This window comes from Sciurus carolinensis, chromosome 3, assembly GCF_902686445.1.
Source record: "Sciurus carolinensis chromosome 3, mSciCar1.2, whole genome shotgun sequence".
Lineage (NCBI taxonomy): Eukaryota > Metazoa > Chordata > Mammalia > Rodentia > Sciuridae > Sciurus > Sciurus carolinensis.
This window is the reverse complement of record NC_062215.1, coordinates 152,564,716-152,587,703: the sequence shown is the minus strand read 5'-3', so window position 1 is coordinate 152,587,703 and position 22,988 is coordinate 152,564,716. Positions and strand designations below refer to the sequence as shown.

Here is a 22,988-nt window from a genome sequence, read left to right as displayed (position 1 = left end):
GAGCATTTTGAGCAGTGGTATGCTTATTGCATACTGCCATGGTACAGAGCTGTAGAAATGTGTGTCCAGATCAAGTTAAAAAAAAAAAAAGTAATTTTAAATAACAGTAGCACAAGGTGTAAAATGAGGAGCAATAAGAGATGAGGAGGGGGAAAATTTTGAAGGACATTTGATTAAAGGACTTTTGATTACAGTAGTAAGTAGGCAGGCAGAGAAAAGTTTTAAGGAGTGTATGTGCGCATAGGTGCAGGTGTGGATGGATGGGGGCCGGTGTTCATTTTCCTTGGCAGCTGTTACCATGGTGTCCCGATAAATGTTTAACACTGACTCTCCGGAGGAAAAGAAGGTTCTCTGATTCGTAGCATATACCTATACCTACCAATTGCTGTATTGTAAATACTCCTGATAGGACCCATTTCTAGCTACCAACATGATATAATTGAATGTGGATTTGGGAAGAAATGCATACAATGGGTCTTCTATATATTCAAAACTACCTCATAAGATGTGTAGCAGTTCCTTTTCAAAATGATGCTGGAGAGATAAATGGCTTACCTCTCTAAGTGTTTTATCAAGACTCCCTAAGATGGCCCCCAGTTCTCCACAGTCTGTGGGGATTGCCTCAACTGAAGACAACTGCTGGACCCTGGGCCTTTCCTCTTTTCAGGGTTAGCCCACAACCACTGGTTAACCCAGTGGCATTAAGATCCTGTTCCCTCTTCCCATTTTGGGACAACTCTGAAGGATCATCGTTCTCCATAGTTCCCTGTGGGGTGCAGAGGCCCAATTTGGGAGTGCATTGCTCCTTGGTTTCACTTTCTATCCAAGCCAGCCTCCTTCCTTGTTTTAGGCATTGAACCCAAGTGTATTACTGTTCCATAAACTTCTTGAGAATTTCTGTGCCTACACCTGCTTCTTGAGGGGCTCAGTTTGTGGCAGGTGCTCTTGACCTTTGCCTGGCCGCCCTTTTTGAACATTGCTATGGGGACTACTGAATGTGTGCAAGAGTGAGCAGGCCCAGGACCACTGATTCATTCCTTTGACTCCCAAACAAACCAGTGGTGGGTGAAAACCAAGACTCCAATGTTTTACTGACTGAATAAAGCTTTATTTTTAATGCAAAATAAAACAAGAAAAATTTATATACTCATATATAACAACATCCAAAATGTTTTTCTGTGGTACAAATGAGATAATCTTAAAAAGTTTGTCAAGAATTCACTCTTCACCCCCATATGCCAAAATATGATTTCACATAATTTAAATGTATGAACAGACTTGGTATCATAAAAGCACAGGAAACACTAGAAAAAGTGATGGTATAAACAACAGGTTTTGTTTTATGTCCTGGTAGTAAACAGCGCTGCAGATGGAACTGAGCAGTTTCTGAAGAGCCGAGTTAGGAGACAGGCTAGAAGAGTCTTTGAGGGTTGGTTCACTTCCTATTCTGAGCTCAGTAGCCAAGCCCACCTTTAAAAGTCAGATTGTGTGTAATTCTATTACTGTTTAAGGACATGAAGGAGAAAGAACTTCACTTAGAAGTCGTAGCTGCATGTGAGATCCTGGGCTTATTTTAGATATCTTTTTTTCTCCTTTTTATCAGAAAGGTGACTTTGTAGGGATATCTTAGGGAGACTCCCTTTCTGCTCTGATGGTGGCACAGTTTCAACTTAAGTCAGCAAGAACTGAGAGTGCAGAGAAATACTACTGTGGCTGTTTCTGAATCCAGCTTTCTCCTGCCTAATTGCATGAAATCAGGACTTTCTGTTGCTCATGGACTCAGTGAGCAGTTGGGTGTCTACCCAACTGAACCAGTATGAAGGGCATTCATTGTGGGTCTCAGAGTTTAATACCAACAGGAACGCTGCAGACTTGAATTTCTTTAAATACCAAACTCTCCAGATCTCTCTACTCTCCTGAAACACTATGAGGTTCCTCCAAAGAAAATGAATGCTCTGGTTACAGGTTAGGGGAAATCAGCACCCTTTCTAGGTTTGATCTCTATACATATCAGGGGAAAAAAGAAGACAGCTTCCCTGTCCTTCTGAATTATCAGGTGGATTTCCTTCAGAAGGTAGATTCGATTAAGGATTTACATGACTCTTTAGAAGAGATAATGGGTCGGGTTTTAATTTTATTTATTTGGTAGCAAAAATAGTGAAGTTTCAAATCTCCTTTATCAGGAAGTATGCATGGGGCTTCTTCCACGGTGACAGTAGGCCTATGGATCTCTACTGGGCTCTTGATTATAAGACCTTTTAAGATTTTGCTCCATGCTATTCTGTGTGAACAATACATATGTACCCAAGAATAATGAGCCTCAGAATAACATTTTCCCATTTTTGTTTGGTACTAAATCATGATTTAAGACAATGTTCCCTTTTTGAGCTTGCCTCTCATCCACTAGTTTGATATTGTAAGGAAACAATTTAAACCAAGAGGGATAGTGCCACAGCCCACTGGCATGATGGAACAAAATATCTTGTTTCTCTTGTGGAAGACCAAATCCTCCTGAAGGTTTTCAAAGGTCTTCTCTCTTTCACCTTTCTAGTCTGGCAAAAAAGGGAGAAATATAGGACTCCTTAAAATATCTCATGACTTAAAGCCAAACATGATTCTGAGACCTCAACAACCCAGCAGTCAGATCCACAGTCATGTGGGTGTATGCTGACAGGTGTGTAGGTTGGAATGCCACTCTATCCCACAGGGGCTATTAAAGTTCTGCGCCACAAGGGGACAACTGATTGAGTTTTCCCAAGGCCATAAATACATGGAGAGCTATTTGCTGCTCCTGGGCACCTGCTGATTAGAGCCTGGACTTCTAAGTACTCTGAACAACTTGTTCTCCTGAACTCTGGGAAGAGTCCTGTAACCTCTGGGAGGTGTGACTGGAGGGGCAGTAGACAGGCATTTATGAAGCTTACATTTGAGTGGTTCTTAATTGTTGCTTGGCTTGATGGAGCCTCTGTCACAGATATAATGTTAGTTTCTTTAGGGCAGGATCAAATGGAGCGTATGTTATACATCAAGCAAGAAAAGATAACTGTTATAATCTAGGTTTTTTTGTTCACTTTAATAGTACCTTCACATCACTGATTGCCCCTCAGGATTATCAGCTATTTTATTGACTGTGTACAAGACAAAGCCACGCTTTGGAGCTCCTGTGTGCAGGAGGATTTGTGTGCCCAAGGTGGCAACATTGGGCTGAAAACAGGGTACTCTGACTGCAGGGGCCACTTCTCCAAGACACAGAGGGCTCACCTTGTACCACCAGCTGCTCTGCGGCTTAACCAAAAGAAGACTTTTGGGGTTGCTATGTCCGGTAGTCTATATATATTTGATTAAAACAGGGAACATCCCAAAGAGTTGATTTTTAATGTTCCAAAACAAGTGGCATTTCCCTTGTCTTATTGTTCTTGTGTTTAAATTTGACTTAGCTTCAGGGAAAGAAAGGTAACATTCAGCACCGTGCATTCACTGCACCCCACCTTTAGGTGAGCAAGGCCAGGCAGTCCCAACCTCTTTGAACAAATTGGAGACAATTTAAGGGTATCTGCCTTGAGACAGATGACAGGGGACAAAAAGCAACTTGACAGTCTGTTCTTTAGAAGGCCATGGTAATTGTGGTTTGGAAAATGCTAGTTCTCCAAGTCCAGTAAATAACACTCCTTAGGTCTCAAAGCAGCAGTTGTCTTATTCCTGGTAACAAAATTCTATTTTAAATTAAAAAAATAAGACTAAGCTGGGATAGATGGATACTCTATGTATTCAGTAATACTATAATTTATTAAATCCTCTCAGTTGGAGGTTTCCTACTCTCAGCCAAAATAGTTCTAAATTGAACTCAAGACACTTTTTGGGGAAGGAATGAAGAAGAAATGTGAAAAGGCTTAAAGTATTTTGATGTCACTGTGCCATTCAAACTGCTACTTCCTGGTATCGCTGTTTCTCAATCTTTTTGCTTGGGTTCTCATTTGAGTCAGATTGTAAGTTTTAGATGCTCTGTTTTTGTAGGAACCAGAAATGTAAAATAGCTGTGAAGCTCAAAAGAAGCTGGGATGGGTTTGTTCTACTTGAGGATCTTAGTGGGCGGGGTTTCAGCTTTTCAAAGCCATAAGACCCTCCTGTCTCAGCGGAGGCCTTGTCCACACTCTGACTTTTGTAAATGAAATAAAGAAGACACAGATTGATCTAATCTTATGCCTTTCCTCCTCCCCCGTCTTATTCATCAACCTTTCCAGAAAGCATTTTTATCTTCCATTCTCCAGATTGGTAATCACAGGTGTTTGAACACACACAGAGACATATGCAATCGTTCATGTACACTGACTACCTGCTGGTGGTCCATTTCCAAAGGTCATGGTCAGCTCCTCCCTGTCCTCGAGGGCAGATGGGTACTGTTTGGCACTGACTCTGGAATTGGCACCCTAGGGCATCGTTTCCCATGTGACCTAACCAGCAGGTTTAGCCCTCCAGTGAGGCCCCAGTTAAAATATTTATAGCTGGGAGATTTGGGGATGATTCTGAAACCAGTTACCTCCAAGCTACCGTGCCTGGGATGTGGGAGGCAGGAAGGTGGGGACCTGGGAGTATCAGTGCTCATCACCTGGTCACTGGTCCTTGGAATATATTCCTTTGGGAACTCTGACTAGCTTTGCACATTCTCCCAGGACGCTAACACTGCATTCACATTTTGCCGACTTTTATATCAACAGCAAGGAAGCATGGGAAATGTTTACATTAAGTGAGTGATATCAGGGACCTGAGAAAGATGATAAGAAATGTAGTCTTCCTCTGGGTATAAAAAATTTCAAGAAGGTCACTATATGTTTGCTGATTTTTTTTTCTGGATGAAAAAACTGTACTTAGTGAGATGCCCACGTCTGTAGCCTCTACGCTGCCTCTCTGCAGGCACCACAGTTCCAATAAAGGGTCTGAGGCCCAGCCTCTGCATGGGTAGTGCTGCCTGGCAGAGTCGGGCTCTGTACTGCCAATTCTCTGGGGTGGGGGTTTGCACACTGGCTGGGCTATCCAGCCAGAGGGCCACCATGTAGTCAAGTCTCCATCACCAGTTGCTTATCCAGTTGCCACTTTCTCTGAACTGACCAATTCTAAAGCCTTTCAAGTATTAGGAAGTATTGTTTTCTTGACCCCATCCTTCCTCTTCCTTCTGAATCCACCCCTACCCTGAAATTCCTTATCCCTCTGATTAGCAGTGAGTGTTACAGACTTGATGAGAAAACACTAATCTGTACCACGGAGGATTCAAACAGGAAGAAGGCCACAGGTCTAGGAAGGGCAGAGGCCAGGTCCTCCCGGATGGGCTGCTCATTTCAGTGGCATCAGCTATACAGCTGCAGTCATGGGGTTCTTCTGCCTGGGATCCTGGGTTCGGTAGGGGTACTGGTCGGGGCTTCCCCCTCTGGGCCCTGCTCTGCCCATTTCCTGATAGGCTGACACTCTTTGGTGCTGAGGAGGAGATGGTGGAACATCTTGCCGGAAGGGTCCTTTGTGCTGGGGGGCGGGTGGGGGTGCATAATAATGAGGGTAGCGGAGATCTGACATCCTCAGATCTGCGGGGCGCGAATAGCTCCCTTTGGGAGGATGCCCAGGATGAGGCCCTGGGTAGTAGGGAAGCTCCCTTTCCTTGTAGAGCCCTCGGGGTGCTGCTGTCAGGTAATCCACAGGGTCTGCTGGACCTCCCCTGGAAAGAGAAGAAGAGACGCACATTAGCTGCTACCAAGCTGGCTGCCCAGCTGAAGACTGCACTCTGCAGACTCCTGGGCATTCTCCTGTAGCCAGGAACTCAGCCTGGCCAATGGTGTGTGAGCAGAAGTGGCGTCTCACTTAGACACAAGAGTGGGAAATGTCTTCCCTTTTCTTTTTGGCTGTTGGAGTAGCCGTCTTAGACCTCAAGGTGATAACCAACTGCCCAGGAAGACAGAGAAACAAGAAGGCAGAAGCCTGGGTCCTCCATGCAACAGAGTCACCCTGTCAGCCAGGACCCTCTACACTCAAAAAGATACTTGTGAGAGAAGTACATTTCTGTCTTATTTATACTCTCTTACATTGGCCTTTATTCCTGTAACTGAACTAGTGTCCTAAATGAGGCACAGAGCTTGGCTCTCTTAAGCCTGGGACCATCAGAACTTCTGCTTTTTGCATCAGCAGAAGCCTGTCTCACTATCATGCTAAGTGAAATAAGCCAATCCTGAAAACCCAAAGGCCTAATGTTCCCTCTGATACGTGACACTAACATACAATGAGGTGGGGGGGAAGAATAGAAGTTCATTGGATTAGACAAAGGGGAATGAAGGGAAGGGGTGGGGATGGGGATGGGAAAGACAGTGAAATGAATCAGACATCACTTTCCTATTTTCATATGTGAATACATGACCAGTGTAACTCCACATCATGTTCACCACAAGAATGGGAAGTTAGACTCCATGTAAGTATACTATGTCAAATACACTCTACTGTCATGTATATCTAAAAAGAAGAAATAGTAATAATAATAATAATAATAATAATAATAATAAAAGCCTGTCTCAGAAATGGCTGCAGAAATATATAGGTTACTTGGAGTCACAAAGTCCCCATGAGCTGCACTTGCTTTCCTTCTGGATCTGGGAGGTGCTCTTTCAATGGGCTGTGGTCCTGGCCTAACTCTTGGTGGCTGCTGTCATAGCCTAGGAAAAGTTCCAACCCAGGGCTGAGGATTGCCCACCCAGAACTCTGATAAAAGGTAATTAATTCCACCACAAGTCAAGAAACTCCACCAGGCCTGTAGGAGAGGGGAAAAACTCAATCCAGCTGTAAGCTGCTCTGTGTAATGGGCAGGCACACAGCGAGGTCCCGGGCAAGAATAAACACTAACAGGAAGTGGCCCCGTCTGGATCTCTGTGGAAGACACAAGCAGCTTCTGCTCTGTTTGCCACAACAGAAGCTGCATGTCTCTAGACAATGTGCAGATGACGGCATCTTGTCTAGCCCGGGGTTAAACGCATGACTTCTGTTTGCAGCTCTTAAAGTCCCATACACTGTGCCCATAGTCACGATCATTCACCTTCCACTTTTACTACTCCCCTTTTATGATTTTTTTTTTCAAGAAAGAAAAACAGCAACAATACTAATTAATGAAAAGAGCTCCAATGTCAGAGTACAGACTTGAAAGAAATGACAGGGCTGTGAGCGCCCCGTGCCTGTGGTTAATCAGGCACTGTCAGCGAGGGTCAAAATCACCCTGTAATCTGCTGAGCTGGATGCTAAAACAGCTCGGTCCTTCCTCAAATCAATGGAGATTTGACAAGCTCCGGGCATGGGCACGTGTGGAAAGCAGCCCGTGGACATGCTTGTAAGGCTGAACAATAGAATTTTCCTTCCCCTTTTTTTGTGTCTTAATTTGGCTATGTATAATAATGAAAGATAGATCCTTGAGCTTGGGATAATTTAGTTAGTGAGAGTTTTCAGATAAAAAAATTAAATTGTTTATGTACAAGTTATTATAGCATCAGCTGCTATTATTCAGTGCAGTTTGCTTTGCTCTATTTTAAATTGCCCATGACAAATAGACTACAGATGCATCATCTGTCACTCCAGTCCTGGGAAATAAAGGAGCCTGGCTTCACCTTTCCTTTTCTTGAGAATTTCATTTTGGATTTAGAAAATTTCCAGCACTCATTATATCTTTTATTGTAAGAATTTTTAAAGTCCCGACGCCCCCACCCCAACCACTCTGCTCATTTTGATTTCCTTTTGGCTCATGTTGGAAATTTTGGAAACACTTTAAAAAAAATCTGTAACTTGTGCTTTCTCTCAAAATCTACGGAAGGTATTGCTCTGTGTGAAGTGAAACATGTGGATTTTCTGCACTTATTTTAAGCCCTTAGGATAAATCACTGACATTTGCAACACACAAACATTATCTGCCTTGAAATGAACATACAACCCAAACTCCCTCCGGACTCTCTTAGCATGAATGTTTCCTGTTTAAAATGGGAAGAACGAAAGGAGGAATTCCAGGCCTTGGACTTTTAGGGTCCTGGTTTCTCCTGAGAGATATTTTTCTCTTTTTAAAACACAACGTTACAAAAGGCAGGCATGTCTTTTTTTTTTTTTTTTAATTTTTGAAGAGACAATCCAGACCAACTGGTGAAGGGGTAGAAGTCACCCTGAGCAACTCTGCGGCGCAGGCAGCAAGCACGCGGGGACAGTTGCTATCTCATCTCCCACTCCTCACCCCTCCAACTCTCCCTGCGAGGAGAAGGGAGGCTTCCCATGGACAGAGGGGTGACCTCCAGATAGTTTTGTGGTCCCAGCTGGCTTCCTCCAAGGGAAGACTGTGTGTCTGGGAGTTGATTCCATGTGGCAGAAACCAAGTGAGAGAGCTGGGCTTGGTCAAGACCCAAAATGATGGAAATTGTCCTTTTCTGTAGAACTCATTATAGTAGTAATCATTTAAAATTTTTTCAGAGAGAAGAAAAACAATGACTTGGCCTATACAAACACAGTTTAAGGTTCAAAGAGTGTTGGAAGAATTTTTTCTTTCTTGGGGTATGTGTGTGCTGTGTGTGTTCATGGTAACTTTTTCTTCTTTTTATTTAGCTCTAAACTGAGCATTTCAAAACTACAGACTTCTGACAGAACAATGTCTAGCTAGGTTCTTGTATTTGTTATCTTATGTGTGTGTGTTCCCGTGCATACACACACATCATAAAGGAATTTAAACTTAAAGGAATTTTTAAGTTTCAGAAAATTCTAAAATTTTTATTCTAAACATTAACTCATTAATTGTACAAATTAATGGGTGTTTCTGTGACATTTGCATACAAGTATATATCATATTTCTATTGTAGCACCCTCTCTACTGCTCTCTCTCATTCCCATTCCCTACCTCAACCTGTCTCCGCCACTTTTAGTTCCTCTTCTACTGCCAGGTTATTTAAATTTTTTTCTTTTAAGTTTCCACATAGGAGAGAAAATATGCAATCCTTGTTTTTCTGTGCTTGGCTTATTTTGCTTAACATAATGACCTCCAGTTCCATCCATTTTCCTGCAAATGACATGATTTCATTCTTCTTTCTGGCTGAATAGTATTTCATTGTGTACATGTGCCACATCTTAAAAGCACAATGTTTAAACAGGAAAAAGAAGCCCTCCTTATTAACTACAGAACCCAATAAAGGAAGAAGAGGGAACTGAAGTTTTTGCTTTGTTAATCTCCAGTGTCCCTTTTCACAGTCTCTTTTCCTGTGTAAAGTGTGTTTATATGAAAACATAGGATCAATCTATTCCAGAGCCAGGGCAGCACATAGCCCAAGGGCTGATGCTGCGTGCTCGGGGCCCACCCTAGAAACCCAGGGCAGCATCCTCAGGAGACTCGGCTTAAACCAGGACAAAGTAGCTCATGTACCAGTACTTCAAGACCCCTCATTTTTCATGTGACCTCATGAGTTTTATTTATATGTTATTATTTTTCTTTAAAAAAAAATTTCCAATTTAAAATCTCACACAGAATCCATATTTACTTAAGAAAGAGAAATGAATCTGTATTTTTTCCCAACTCTTCAGAGGAACTATCATGAAAATACGTATCTTTAAAATCTTTTGCTTTTTTTAAATTTCTGAATAGGTTCATTTGTGGGACCCAGAAGGATTCAGGTTTTGCTTGGAAAACTCATAGGAATTGTCTCATGTATGTTGTTAATTACATTGAAGCATGCAATAATGAATGTTAACCCTAATCTAGCCCAAATGTTAAAAAAAAAAAAAACTATGGTTTATTTACATGTAAAGCAATAATAAAGATTATTGTCTTTACATAGGTTTTCCTGATTTTGCCATCTTACTATGCTAATGTTTTTCATTGAGTGAAAAAAGGAACTGGACTCAGTGTTTACGCTGGTGAGATGGCAGTCCTGGGGGCTGAGGATCACCTTCATTTCATGAAAGGAGGGAAGACATGCTTCCACATTTGCTAATACAGTCCTGTTTGGAGAAAGGGTTTGGTATCGGAATGCAGAATTTCTGGCAAAACTTTTAGTAGGAGCGAGGTCACTAAACTCACAGGAGTAGAGGGAGGGACATAAATCATTTTGAATCCTCCCCTCTCTACACCACCCTCCCCCTCAATGACAAAGAAAGCTTACACCCTGCTGTCACCCATGTGGTCACTGTCACCTGTCTTTTACCCTGCCTGCTATTCCCATACTGCCCTGGAGCGTGGGCATCTGGAAGGCAGGTCCCAGGTCTCAGGAGGCAACTGACCTCCCTTGCAGCTCAGCACAGGGCTTCATATGCAGTAGATACACCATGAATATATGTCAAATTTGTTTAAGAGAAAATCGACAAACATACAAGGGGGTTAGATGGGGGACAGAGGTGGGAAGAGGCACAAGAGGAGCAAGAGGACTTGTTAGGAACCAGAGACTGATGATGGTTGAAGTTAGATTGATGTCTGAGCACAGAGGAAAGAATGTAGGGGGAAATGGCCTGAGTAAAGGTTGGCTTGAGTCCAATATTAAAAGACTTATACACTTTACTAGGGTAGAGTTTACTTATCTTATTCATCAAGAATAAAATTATATTGTTTTGTCTCTGTTGTCTTGAAACATAGTACATGCTCAATAAATCTTGGACTGCAATTTAATTGCCTTGGCTTACCAGTGAGGTCAGTATGACTAATTGGTACATAGAAAATTGAAACTCCACATCATGTACAACCACAAGAATGGGATCTACATTAGAAAAAGTTATACTCCTTGGTATGTATAATATGTCAAAATATACTCTACTGTCATATATATCTAAAAAGAACAAATAAAAAAGAACTCTCATGAAAAAAAAAAAAACTATCTCAAACTCAAATGAAATATAAACTGGGTTTACTCAGGGCAGGTTAAGTATATTTAATCAAAAATCAGTTAAGAAATGTTTTTAAGATGTTCTGCAAAGAAATTTTCTTTGCTTCTGTCATAAACACAGTAATCTAGGAACATTTTAATGTGTGTGTTTCAAAATATAGTAGAGTACAGGGTCTCACATAAAGGACCCTAGGGATATACTGTCAAAGTCAGGTGTGATCATCACAATCCCAAATAACAGGTGTGAGGGTTGATGAACACAAACCAGAGGTGGAGGTGGTGTCTAGTTCTCTGTCCCAGTGCTAGTCCACCTTTCCCCACAATAACACCCATGATGGTTGACTTTCATATAAGCCACATGTGCCCCAGAGACTCAGAAACTGGGGTTATGCAAACTTTTCTACCATTGCTATAACTCAGCCTCTCCTCCCACTCAAGACAGAACCTGGGAATCCAGAGACTGGAGCTGCATTATTGACAGGGAAAACCTGAGGCTGCAGTAATTTATTAGAAGAAATATTTGTAATTATCAGTTCTTCACTGGCGAATCTTTGCAACACAGAGCCAACCATGATGCACCTACCTTTCTTGAGGTTGAGTTTAAGAACCATGGCTGTATCTCATCTAGTGAGCTCCTTTTAGGAGGAGGAAGGAGAGATGATGCTGAAAATCTCTGAGAGGAAAAAATAACTAAGAGACATGTCCAGGCAGGTAGTTTGTTTTGAAAGTAAGTGAGTTTGGAAGGTAAAGAAAAAAGATCTTCAGTAAAAGTGAGAAAACCATAGGGATTTCTGAGCCAAGGTGAGAATGTCCAGTTTAGAAATCAGCATTGGGTTTTCCAGCTACAGAGAAGCATCTGAAGGGCAAAATCTTGTTCCTCTTACTTTTCATCAAACACTGGGTGTGCTAATTAGCAGCCAGAGACAAATTTTCAACTTCCATTGTAGCCTTTATGGGTTTCCTTTTTTGGTGATAATTGACTGTGATCAAATTTGGGGTTGGAATGAGGGGACGTAAGTGAGAAGTAAAAGCCCTGGTGCTGAGAGGTGCTTGCACCCATTGACAGAAAGTGGACATCTGGCAAAACCATACTCTCCTCTAGCATGTCACACGGAGTATTTAGTGGCTGTGCTGGTCTCAGTGCCTTTTCTCGTTGGTATTTCTACTAATACTGCAAAGCTTAAAAAAAAAAAAAAAAAAGATCAGCATAAACTAATATGCTCATAGGCATTTGCCACCGGGGCCATGTGGATGGAGTTGCTTTTAGTCTGTGTTTGGAATTCCTGCAGTGTTAGGTTTCTAGTTATTGGGCCTTCATCCTTGGTCCAGGCACGAATGTGGTCAGCCAGGATTAGCAGAGCCCTCTGCAATGTTATTACATAGCTTTGATTTCGACAGATTTTACACAATCATAAAACATAATGATCGTTGATGACCTGCGTTACAGAAATGATTACCAAAAAGGAATCCCCCTTTCATCACTCCTGTACCCATGGTGTTAAGAGGAGAGGGCCCTGGCTCTTTGTAAAGAACTGGAATGAGAAGAGCTTGCAGCAGCAGATGCTTTGGCCCTTGTTAACACCAAGAAAATGTTTGCCAAGAGAATGAAGGAGGAATGGTAATGACCGTGTGCTCAGAAGACAGTGCTAAAACAGTTTGAAACAGATGCCATTTCGGCCACCTCCGTTTGAGTCCTCCTTTTTTTTTTTTTTCCACAATGTTCACAAACACAAGAAGTCAGCTACTAACACATGTAGATTTTTCACAATGTTCACAAACACAAGAAGTCAGCTACTGCCTGTGTGCTGAGTTTTGGGTCTGACACAGCAGATGTTATCTGGAAAACTCAAGCCCTTAAGAGAGTTTCATCCCTAAAAAGGGTCCTGCTAAATCATTTTCTTTATGAGGGAGTGAGAGGTTTCAAGAGTGGGTGCTGGGGAAGATTAGAAAGGACAAGTCTCAGAGCCAATGCAAAGAAAGACATCCTGTGGAGATCGAGAGCTGTCCTAAGTGGTTGTGAAAAGCAGTCATGAAATCCATTCAAGGGATACCTCCACGTGATCCTTCTGTGGGCTTCTTAACCACAGAAGAGCTTTTATTTAAAGAGAATGGGAACCAAAGAAACAAATGATCATAATTCCACAGGTTACTTAAACCCCGCCCACCTTCTATAGTAACACTGGATTTCATTGCTTGTCACTCAAGGGATGATGGTTGAATTCTAAGTGCAGACTTAAGGGGCTAACAGGTTGGGGAGTACAGGGTCCTGAATTCCAAAGGCTGTTCCCCTGCCCCTTAGGAGAAGCACTAACAGCTCCTGCCCAAGGAGACAGGACATTCTAGAGGTAAAATGTACTGTTCGTGAGCTGTTTTTCTGAACTTTTAGATTATATAAAGTGTGTGTGTGTGTGTGTGTGTGTGTGTGTGTGTGTGTGTGTATGTATTTGCATACTTACAATAATACAATTTTGGGGAAGATACTTTTATCTTCCACATCTTTACCCTTTCCATTAGTTTTTAAATTAATATAAATAAATCATGTATCACTGTCTCCTCTCCCCTCCCATTAATTTCCAAAGCCTAAGGATTTTGATGTAAACTACTGATGATCATCATATCTTTAGAATTCCTTCTCAACATGGGCAAGGAGTGTGGGGAAGGAGTCTTCAATATCTCTCTCCTGTGGGTGCAGTGGTGGGAGGAAGGGCATCTATATCATGCTTTCATTATGACACAGGAAAATCCTGGCCCTGCAATTGTCTTACTATGAAATTCAGAAGCAGAAAGTAAGTGCCGGGAAGAGTGCCACTGTACTTGATAGGTTCGGTAATAAGCTTTTCAAATGTTGCATTTAGAATTGCAAAGGTTCAAAGTAAGCTGAGCATAGTGGCTCTTTCCTGAATGCTTAAAGCAACCTAAGTTCCATCCTAAGCGTTCTCTCCAGTTAACATTTATCCCATTATTATCACTGGTTTGCAGATGAAGAAACTGAGGAACACAGAGGTTATGTAACTTGAACCAAAGCCACACAGGAAGTGGCAAGGTCCAAGTTCATAGTCAGGCAGACAAAATCACAGGCCTCTTGCTAAGCTAGAACACGCAGTCTCTGACCATACTTAATTCTCACCTGCTCAGAATGTAGCTACTGGCATCAGGTTAAAACATTGGTTTATATCTGTAAATGCACTTTTTTTTTTTCCCATTTAAAAAAAATCTAATGTGTGAAAAGGCAAAGAATTTCATTTCTAATTGGTACTTAGGCTTTTAGAAACCCAGGAAGCTGAAACTCCTGAAAGCTCTGGTAAAATGCCAAAGAGCACAGATAGAATTCCTGTGGGAAGTTTCATTCTGAGACCCTGAACCACCTTCCCCTGAGGGGAACAGTTTCCTGGTACCTTCTGTGAAAATCAAAACAGATATTTGTGTGGTTCTATTCACAAGGTCCTGTGTTCAAGGTCCAATACCTTGAATGTTGGGGTCATTAAGAATCAATGGAGTAAAAAAAAAAAAAAAAAAAAAAAAAAAATCAATGGAGTATTTGAAAAGAAAAAAAGGCAGAGTCTGGGTTTCCAACCCCAAAGAAGGACTGGTCTGAAAGGGGATTGGGAACATGTATTTCTCTCAAGGGTCCAGAGGCCTCTGGTGCGGATAGAATTGGTAGGAGGACTCCCACTGTGACCATGGGTGTGTAAAACACGTAATAGCCTCCAGTGGTTCCTTTGGAGAATGACATGCAGGTCACAGTTGCCCTACAAGAAATCTACACTCCTTCCTTATCCCCACTCCAGCCAGATACTGGGTCTTGTTAGTTCTTTTAACTATTTGGGACTGTTCATTCTCACTGCTGTGGTTTCATTTTAGGTTTAAATCTCTTTTCAACTGGACTGTTACAATAGTAGTAGCATATTAGGACTCAGGCAGGCAGGCAGAGTTGTGGGTCAGCTTTGCCCAAGAATAATTCCACAGAGTGCATGGCCTGAGTGCATGTAACTCTAAAGGCCAGTTGAATTTTGTAACCATCTAGCTGGTTGCCATCAAGTCTGTACCAATTTTGAGCATATCATATTCTGAAATAAAAACATAGCCTATTTCTAAAGACAGGTCAATTCAGTCTTCTTTGGCAACTGTGATAACATTTAGTTTTGGGATGCAATGCTCTCAAATTTAAATCCTGACAATCTCATTGGAAAAAGGTTTATGTGTGTCTCTATGGGCAATCTGCCATAATTTAAAAAAAATGTTTGCTTATCTAATCCCCCCATTTATAAGACATAGTGAGGTTTATATAACATTTTTCACAGACTTCTGGGTTCACTCTCTGCCTTAAGAAGTGTTAGCACTTTAATTAGAATAAAGTAGTTGAAAGACGAATGGATAAGGGACCAAGGTAAAATCAGGAGTGCTGGATTCAATTCTGGGTAGCAATGATTTGACCTCAGCACCCCAATACTGACCCCATCTCACCTCTATGCAGGTTTCCCTGGAAAGCGCACTCCCATCCTTCTGAGAGTGGCCCGAGCTGCCTGGTACTGCCTTCAACTGAGGGGCAGACCTTGAAGGAGGCATAGCCTGGCTGCAGAGTGTCACCTGGAGGAGTTTGGATTTGGATACCCTATGTTGCCACAAACATGGTTGGATGAATTTGGGGATTATTATTCTAACAGTTTCACTGATGCCCAGCATGAAGGCAATAGACTGAATCCCCAATTTCCACCAGAAAATAAAAGGAAACACTTTTGTCCTCCTCTATTAATTTTGATGTGGAACTAAGCATCTCATGATCATTTTCACGAAAGTGTGGAGGGCACTTCTCAATTTTCATCTCCTACTGGTGCTAAGCAGGTTCCAAGGTCCCAGGATGGGCTCCATGAGCACACCCAAAGCCCAGCTGCTGGCCCCTCCTGACCCGCCTGCCCAGAATCCAGCCCATTATTCAGCAGAGTGCTTTGGAGATGGTATAGGCATGAGGGATTCTATATAATATCACATTCTATTAAGCTTTCTTTTTTTTGGCAGAGTAAATGGATTTATAGCACAAAGTTTACTGAACTGTATTGTTGGGATGATTTTTAACAAATAATAAAGGTTATTAAGAGATTCCTAAGTACCATGACTTGGACCAGACTCCCCTATCCTGCCTTACTCTCTTCATCCTCTGACTGATCATTACATGGTTGGTAAAGACTGGTTTTTAATGTCATTACCAACCTTTTACTTTCAGATCGTCTCTTATTGAAACAAGAGCACTCTTTGTCATCTCTCCTTCTGCTATAACACAGCTTGTCAACCCAGCTTCTTCAGGTCCTATGCTTGTCTTCCATGTTGGTTAAAATGGAGCTGCTGGCAGCAAATCCAGGCTTATTACAGCCCAAACTGATTGACAGCCTATGAAATTGCCCCGCTCTCATCATTACTTCTTTTTGGTTTCAAATGTTCTTGTACAGTTACTTACTGTCCTGAAGCTTTCCATGCCCCTGCTCCAATCCCTTTAGCAAACTAAGATGTAGGTCCGGAGTCATCCATGAATGCTTTTGAAAAAGAGAGAGCAAGACCAAAAGTTTTTCCTGTGAGCAAGCTCCTTCAGATGTTATTTCATCCTACATTTGTTCTCTAACTCCCTGATTTATTGATTTATTTCTTGAACAATTCAAAGAAAACTGAAAACTCGGCTTCTCTTCTATCTCTTTGAGTGCTGCTCTGGTCTCAGCCATGTTTGGTGTGGGTGTGCATGACAGTACGAGATGATTTTCCTCCCTGCCTTCACATGCACTCTATTACTACCGCAGCAACCTCGATTCTTAAAATCAGTCATGAAGCTGCGGCTTTAATAATTTAAATAAAAGCTTATCATAGAAAAGCAAATATTTACAAGTATGAGTCATCTAATTTAAAGAAATTAATTAAAAGTAAATGCTGAAGTGATTTAAAACTAAAGAGCCATTACCAAATAAAATGTTATTTACCATTTGCCCCATGCCAACTCATTTTCAAGCTTCAGAGATATGGAGTGCTAAGCTCACCATTTGCTTTTGGCATCACAAGCTTGCAAACCTGCCCACCTCTGTGGGAACTAGATCTCTTTCCCTGTGGCATGGCAGGTGCTTCCAGAGTTTTCAGGTGTGAGGAACCTGAGGATGCACCAGTGCAATGGGGAGAGCGGAGACTCAGAGGCAGAGGATTGAGTTGGAACAGTGCCAGGAACTGCACTGCTTACCCAAGTGACTTAGCTTTTTCTGAGCCTCCATGATCTCATGTGTAAAATGCCAACATTAGGACCATCCTTCCTCCCCTTGCTGGGCTGCAATGGGAACTGGACAAGAAAAAGCAAGCAAATCAAAGGACCAGTCATACTGAGGTCCTCAGTACTTGTTGAATTTGAAGTCACACTCAGTTGTTTTTTTAAAGTACAATGGGATATTCTATATGGAGCCCAAGATGATTGGCCCCAAACCTAGAATGAACAAGTACATACGTTTGTAAGCAAATTCCAAACTTATAGCTGAATGGTGCACTCCCTGAGCCCCCTCCACATTAATATATGCCAGTTCAGGAAATCCTGTACCAGGTTGCAAACAACAGATTCATTTTATATAAACACACAGACAAGACATGCACACATAAGGTTCACAGAGTGTCTTAATTTTTAAAGCTAATTGCTGATATTTGAAAGCCAAGGGTTTTCACATTAAAATTCAACATTCCTGTTATTTCTTTTAACTCAGAACTTGCCTTCCTACCAGGCCACAATCAGCTGGAGCCATCTTCTGAAAGCAGGGTCCTAGTCTTCCTTGGACTCTGCTCCTGCCTGCTTCTTGCTATTTGCCACCTGCCCCTATTGCTATTTCACTCTACAGTCCCTGCCCCATGTCAATATACATCTTGCCCTCTGATTTTGTAACATCAAATGCAGTTTGCATTCTCCACTTACAGGTGTATCCAAATTCTCCACTTTAAAGAGTGAGGGTCATGGGAGATAGACTACAATTTCTATCATCTTACCCAATCTACCTTTAAAACCTTTAAAAATACATTATCTATCTAGTCTTCAGATAGAAACTCCAAAGACGGGGTCATATCCAGGGAGTTTCAGACAAGTCATTTTACCTTCTCAGACCTTATCTTCAACCCTGTAAAATGAAGATATTAGAATAAGTTGCCTCTAACCAGTTGGGAGGTACTATTTCATGACCCTGCCAGGAACCATACAGGCTCCAGTCCAAGATGACCTAAGCTCACATTGCTGCTTTTCAACCTGACCCCTGTAAAGGCGACCCTGGCTGGACCTCTTCACTTATCTGTGCCTTGGTTTCTCCATCTGTAAATTAATATGTGCTTTTTCTTCTCACTGGAGTGAATGAAATGAGAGGGGTAAAAGCATATTGGAAGAAAGTTGGGATAAAGTGAATCCAAGATCTTATATTACTCTCGTGTAATTAGGAAGGGAAACCTGCCCTGCCTAATGGGATTACTGGATCAGGATTCACAGTCTGCATTGAGAAGCATTACAAAGATTATTTCTGTGGCTGGCACAGTAGAATTTTTACCTCGGCTCTCAGCAGGGCATTACCAGACCTCAGTTAAAGGAAAATGTGTCCCATTTCAGAGAAGGTAGATTCTAATTTACCTCCTTGTTCCATGATTTTATGAGGAATGTATGTAGTTAAATGTTGTCAGGTTGTTAAGCAATTTGATGAGGTGTGAACTAGCCCTTTAATTGTTTTATTTACAACATACTTATAATTCACTAATATCTCATTGGGGAATTCTCTACTTAGTTGATTAAGAGTGGTTTAACTAACTACAATTTGGTAAAACCTGAAGCTGAATAATACCCTTCAAAGTTTTAGTAGTCTTAAATTCATTTGTAAATGTGGAGAGACACTGAGCTGAGTTTTAAAACAACAGTATCAACAACAACCAAAATATGAATTAAATTCTTAATCATATTCATCATCACCATTTAAAACATAGTAACTTGGAATATCAAGATGTGGAAAAATAACTAAATTTATATCTACTAGTTCTCTAGTACTTTATCTGGTAATAAGAAATGGCTTCAGGGGAACACTTCATTTGTTGGGGAGAAGTGATCAGAATTGCTTTTTGATATCAAAAGCTTAGTTAAAGAATAATTCCCTCATCCTTCCCCTGTGGCTCTAAATCTGGACAAGATGAAACTTGTAATGTTACCCTGAGTCAGAAGGTCATCTTACTTCCTGGTTGGCGACAATGATAAACCAACCCCAAAATATCACCAATCATCTTTATAAAGTATGAACTCTAATTTCTATCCCAGAGGATCACATTGCCTCTTTGTGCAGACAAAGAGATGAGAAGCAAACAGGGCATGTAAACTCAACACTGAGTAAGTGTCATGGGCTACCTGTTGTAGGTAGGGTTTCCAGGGAGGGGTGTATTGGGTTGGGGCAAGCAGAGGGAAGGAGGGAAGGGACACGTGAGTTATGAGGACCCTATAAAGGAGGGAGTTGAAAAAGTGATACTGGAGGAGAATCTCAGAGGCCAACAGAGTGTTGTTTTTGTCAAACTATCCATCCCTGATATCAGATTGTCCTTGTTTTTATCCTGAGCCAGATTCCCTATGTACTTATGGAACAATGACAGTAATGTCAGAAGATTAAGTTATGATTGGTTTAAATTTATATGCTAAAGTATTTAAGATCATGGAAACTCTTTAATACCATGTAGGCATTATACTTGTTTGGGAAACGTTTTGCCTCCATGGAATCACTAATCACTATATTTTGCCACCTGGGTTCTTGTGTGACTCTAATACACTGGGAGCTTCATGATGGTAAGGACCGCTGCTGAGTTCTCTGTTGACTACCCAGTTTCTGGCACATGATATTTATAAATGGATGCTATCTGGATATTTCTGTTGTGAGAAAAAAAAAATGGCTTCTCTTTTCTTCAGCATTTGGGTTTCAAGTTTATACCTGCTTGTCCTGCAACCAGCATCCTGCAATTGTTGCCTAGTGACAAAGCTCCCATTACGGGCAGCAGTTCCAGTGAAGGGGACAGCTCTGATGCTCTGCTCAGCTGCTCTGTGGTGAATAAGAGCCCTGGACTTGGAGTCAAAGCTCCTCAGTTCAAATCCCAGTCCTGCCAATAGCTTTGAGTGAAATGTTTCTCTGTGTCCGTTTTCTTCACTTTGAAGTGGGGATTATAATTTGTCAAGCTCATGGTGTTATTAGAAGACCGAATTAGAGAAGTATGAAAAAGTCCTATATAGCTGACAAAACCCTATTTGATTACCAGATATTATTACTGCCATTAGCGTTACCCCTCCAGCTCCTCCACGCCTGAAGCCCTGTCCTCCATGTTAGAATGCTCAGAGCAATGAGACCCCAGCCTGAGTCTGAATGTCCAAGTGATGGCTTCACTCGCTGCTGGGTCTTCAAGATGCCAATGGAACCTTGCTTTGTCTTGTAGAGACTCCCTGTCAGACTGCACTCTACTCTGCCAGTTAGGGCCTTAGAGTTTTGTCCAAACTGGTTGAACTTCTCTTTCTCTGATGACATGAGCCACCAGACCTATTTTATTGCATCCCTCTGGGGCCTCTCCTGATGCCCTCCTTCTGTGGTTGTGTTTGGATCTTAGCTGATCTTGAGCTGAGCAACCCTGTCCATCAACACACACCCTACTACAAGCAGAGAGGGATGAAAAGAACATGGAGGTTAAAAGACTGGGTTTCCATTTAACCAATGTTTGACTTTGGATAAGTTGTTTATCCTTTGTCATATAGTTCTTAGTCTCCTCATATGTAAAATTTAGTTATCTACTTCCATTGAGTAGTTAGGAGGGTTAAACGAGAAGGTGTACAAAGCACTTAGCACATCACCTGGGCAAGTCAAGTGATTGATAAAGGCTGGTTGTTAGTGCTATTATTATTTTTCCTTCCCCAACTTTTAATTTCCTTATTCCTGATCCATAACTTCTTACGTGCTTTTCTCAGTCTTTCAAATATTCTCATATGTTCAGAGACATTTTTCTTCTCCAAAAATCTGCTTCCTCCAGATGGAAGTGAAGCAAGTTATCACCACTTCCCAAAATTTATGGACTATGTGTTCACTTAAAAGACATATACAAAATACACTAAAATGTATATTCTAAACAGTTGTTCTTTTTTCTCTTATTCTACTTATATTCTGTATTTCCAATTGCTCTTTATACATGGGTCGACATTGATGTCACCTCTTAGAGAATTGTTGGAAGACTGGAGTTTGTGATTGTTCATGTTCTCAGAGAAAGACAAACACAATTACATATGCAGCTATAAAGTGAGTTATAGGTGCATGCATCCAAACCCAAAGGAAGTTGGACAGCATCCAAAAGACCAACATGCATGGTCTCTGAAGAGACCTAACATTCCCTGTCTCTCTTGCCTTTTTCCTTTATGTGGGATTATTTGGATGGATGTAAGACTGGATAGTATTTACTTGAGGAAGCATGCCTGAAGTCTGTGGGTCAAATAACAATCAGACTTGAAAACAGAGAATGGTTTGGTACATTGGTCTGACAGATAATTTTTTTGGTGGGGGAGGAGGGTGGTACTCATTCTACGTTTTGTTAACATATGAAAAGTTCTTATGTGAATAAGAGCTCCTGCTTTTCTCTTTCATCCTTAATTCTATCTTCCTTTCTGATCAGAGTTGGGCAGTTGTTTTTGTCTGCCTTGCCTCCTGATCCACTTTACCCTGGTGATAACATTCTGCTTTCTGGACTCAATCAATGCCTACTCTCAGTGCATGTGGTTCAGGTGGAGCGACCCCATCACTAACTCTAAAGCCTGATGAGACCCAGACCTGGCCAATCAAAACAGTTCATCCTGTTGGGTATGGTGATTGTGATTAAGGACATACCACAAATAAAAGCAACCTGAAGCAATTCTGGAACATTGTCAGATATAGTAAAATGAGAGAATCCCTCCTCTGTTTGAGTGACTGAGAAGATAAGGCTAAACCTGGCACTATGGGCAGCCATGTTGAATATCGACATCATGGTGGAAGACCTGGTGTAAGACAGGAGCCAACACAGAAGAAAAAAGGTAAGCAATGAGAAGGCAGACAAAGAGGTTTACAGCCTTCTCTGAATTCCTGGGTAGCTGAACTTGAAGATAAATCTGTCCTTGGGCTTTTCAAAGAGTTATAATTGCCAATAGATTTCTTTTTCTATACTGAATATATGAAAATATCTGAATAATGGAGAAGGAGACTTACTGTTTGTGTATAGAGCAAGGTACCTATTGGTATAAATGTAAGGACTATATGATCAACTACTTAGAAGGAGCAGCTGGTCATCCTCTTTGGAAACCACTTGGGGAGAGAAAAGCTTCCTTGTCTCAACATGGCATAGCTCCCAACATCTCCAGGGTGGAAAAGTGAAAAACAAAAGATCTACAACAATTCCCTCATTTAGAAGTGATAAAAAGGGTCTCAGGTGGAGAATGAAAAGAGGACCGGAATGTAGGAGGGTACCTGGTAGAGCTTTGGTCCTTGACAAACTTCTCGAGGCTCTGATGCCTGTGCCTGTAACTAACTTTCATAACTACATAACCAAGTGTGTAGAAAGCGAGTAATCCCAAACTCTAGTGCTGTAGCAATTGTCTAGTAGTTGACAACCATGGGCGTGTGTGAATACTTCGAAATTAGGTGTGTAAATAGAGAGCATACCAGCAAAATTTCTGCTCTCTGAGACCCTACGGGGTAAGTTACCAAAATGACATTCTTCTTGTACCCATCTCTTTAACCTGCTCCTCTTCCTTCCAGCCACAGAAACACGCAGCCTTAATCAGTTCCTCTCCTCTGTTTGCCGCTGTGTATGTTCACCACTTGAGATGGGCCTGGATCTGGAGTTGCTGTGGGAACAGAGGTCTGGGGAGCCTGACTTGTCTGAGATCCTAATCTCATCCTGCAGCACACTGATTTTATAAAAAGACTTACAAGGTTTGTGATGTTTATTTGAATGGCAAACAGATTATTCCATGTCCTAAGAACATGAAAACTTGTTTCTAAGGAGAAGCACAAAGCCGCCAGCTTGTTCGGGCTCTCTTCTGTGTGTTTCTGAAATGTACCAGTCAGGGCTTCCTAGAGACCTTGGAGAGTGGGA

The 22,988-nt window shown here is 41.6% G+C and overlaps 1 protein-coding gene across 1 annotated transcript in view; it reads right to left on the bottom strand.

Moving 5' to 3' along the window:
• Positions 1 to 1,092: 1,092 nt before the first annotated feature.
• Pard3b (par-3 family cell polarity regulator beta) overlaps positions 1,093 to 22,988 on the bottom strand; it is a 1,015,658-nt gene continuing 993,762 nt past the window's right edge. Inside the window, exon 23 of the mRNA XM_047544116.1 lies at positions 1,093 to 5,704. Coding sequence (XP_047400072.1) covers positions 5,347 to 5,704 — 358 coding nt within the window. The 3' untranslated portion in view covers positions 1,093 to 5,346. The remainder of the gene's footprint in view (positions 5,705 to 22,988) is intronic.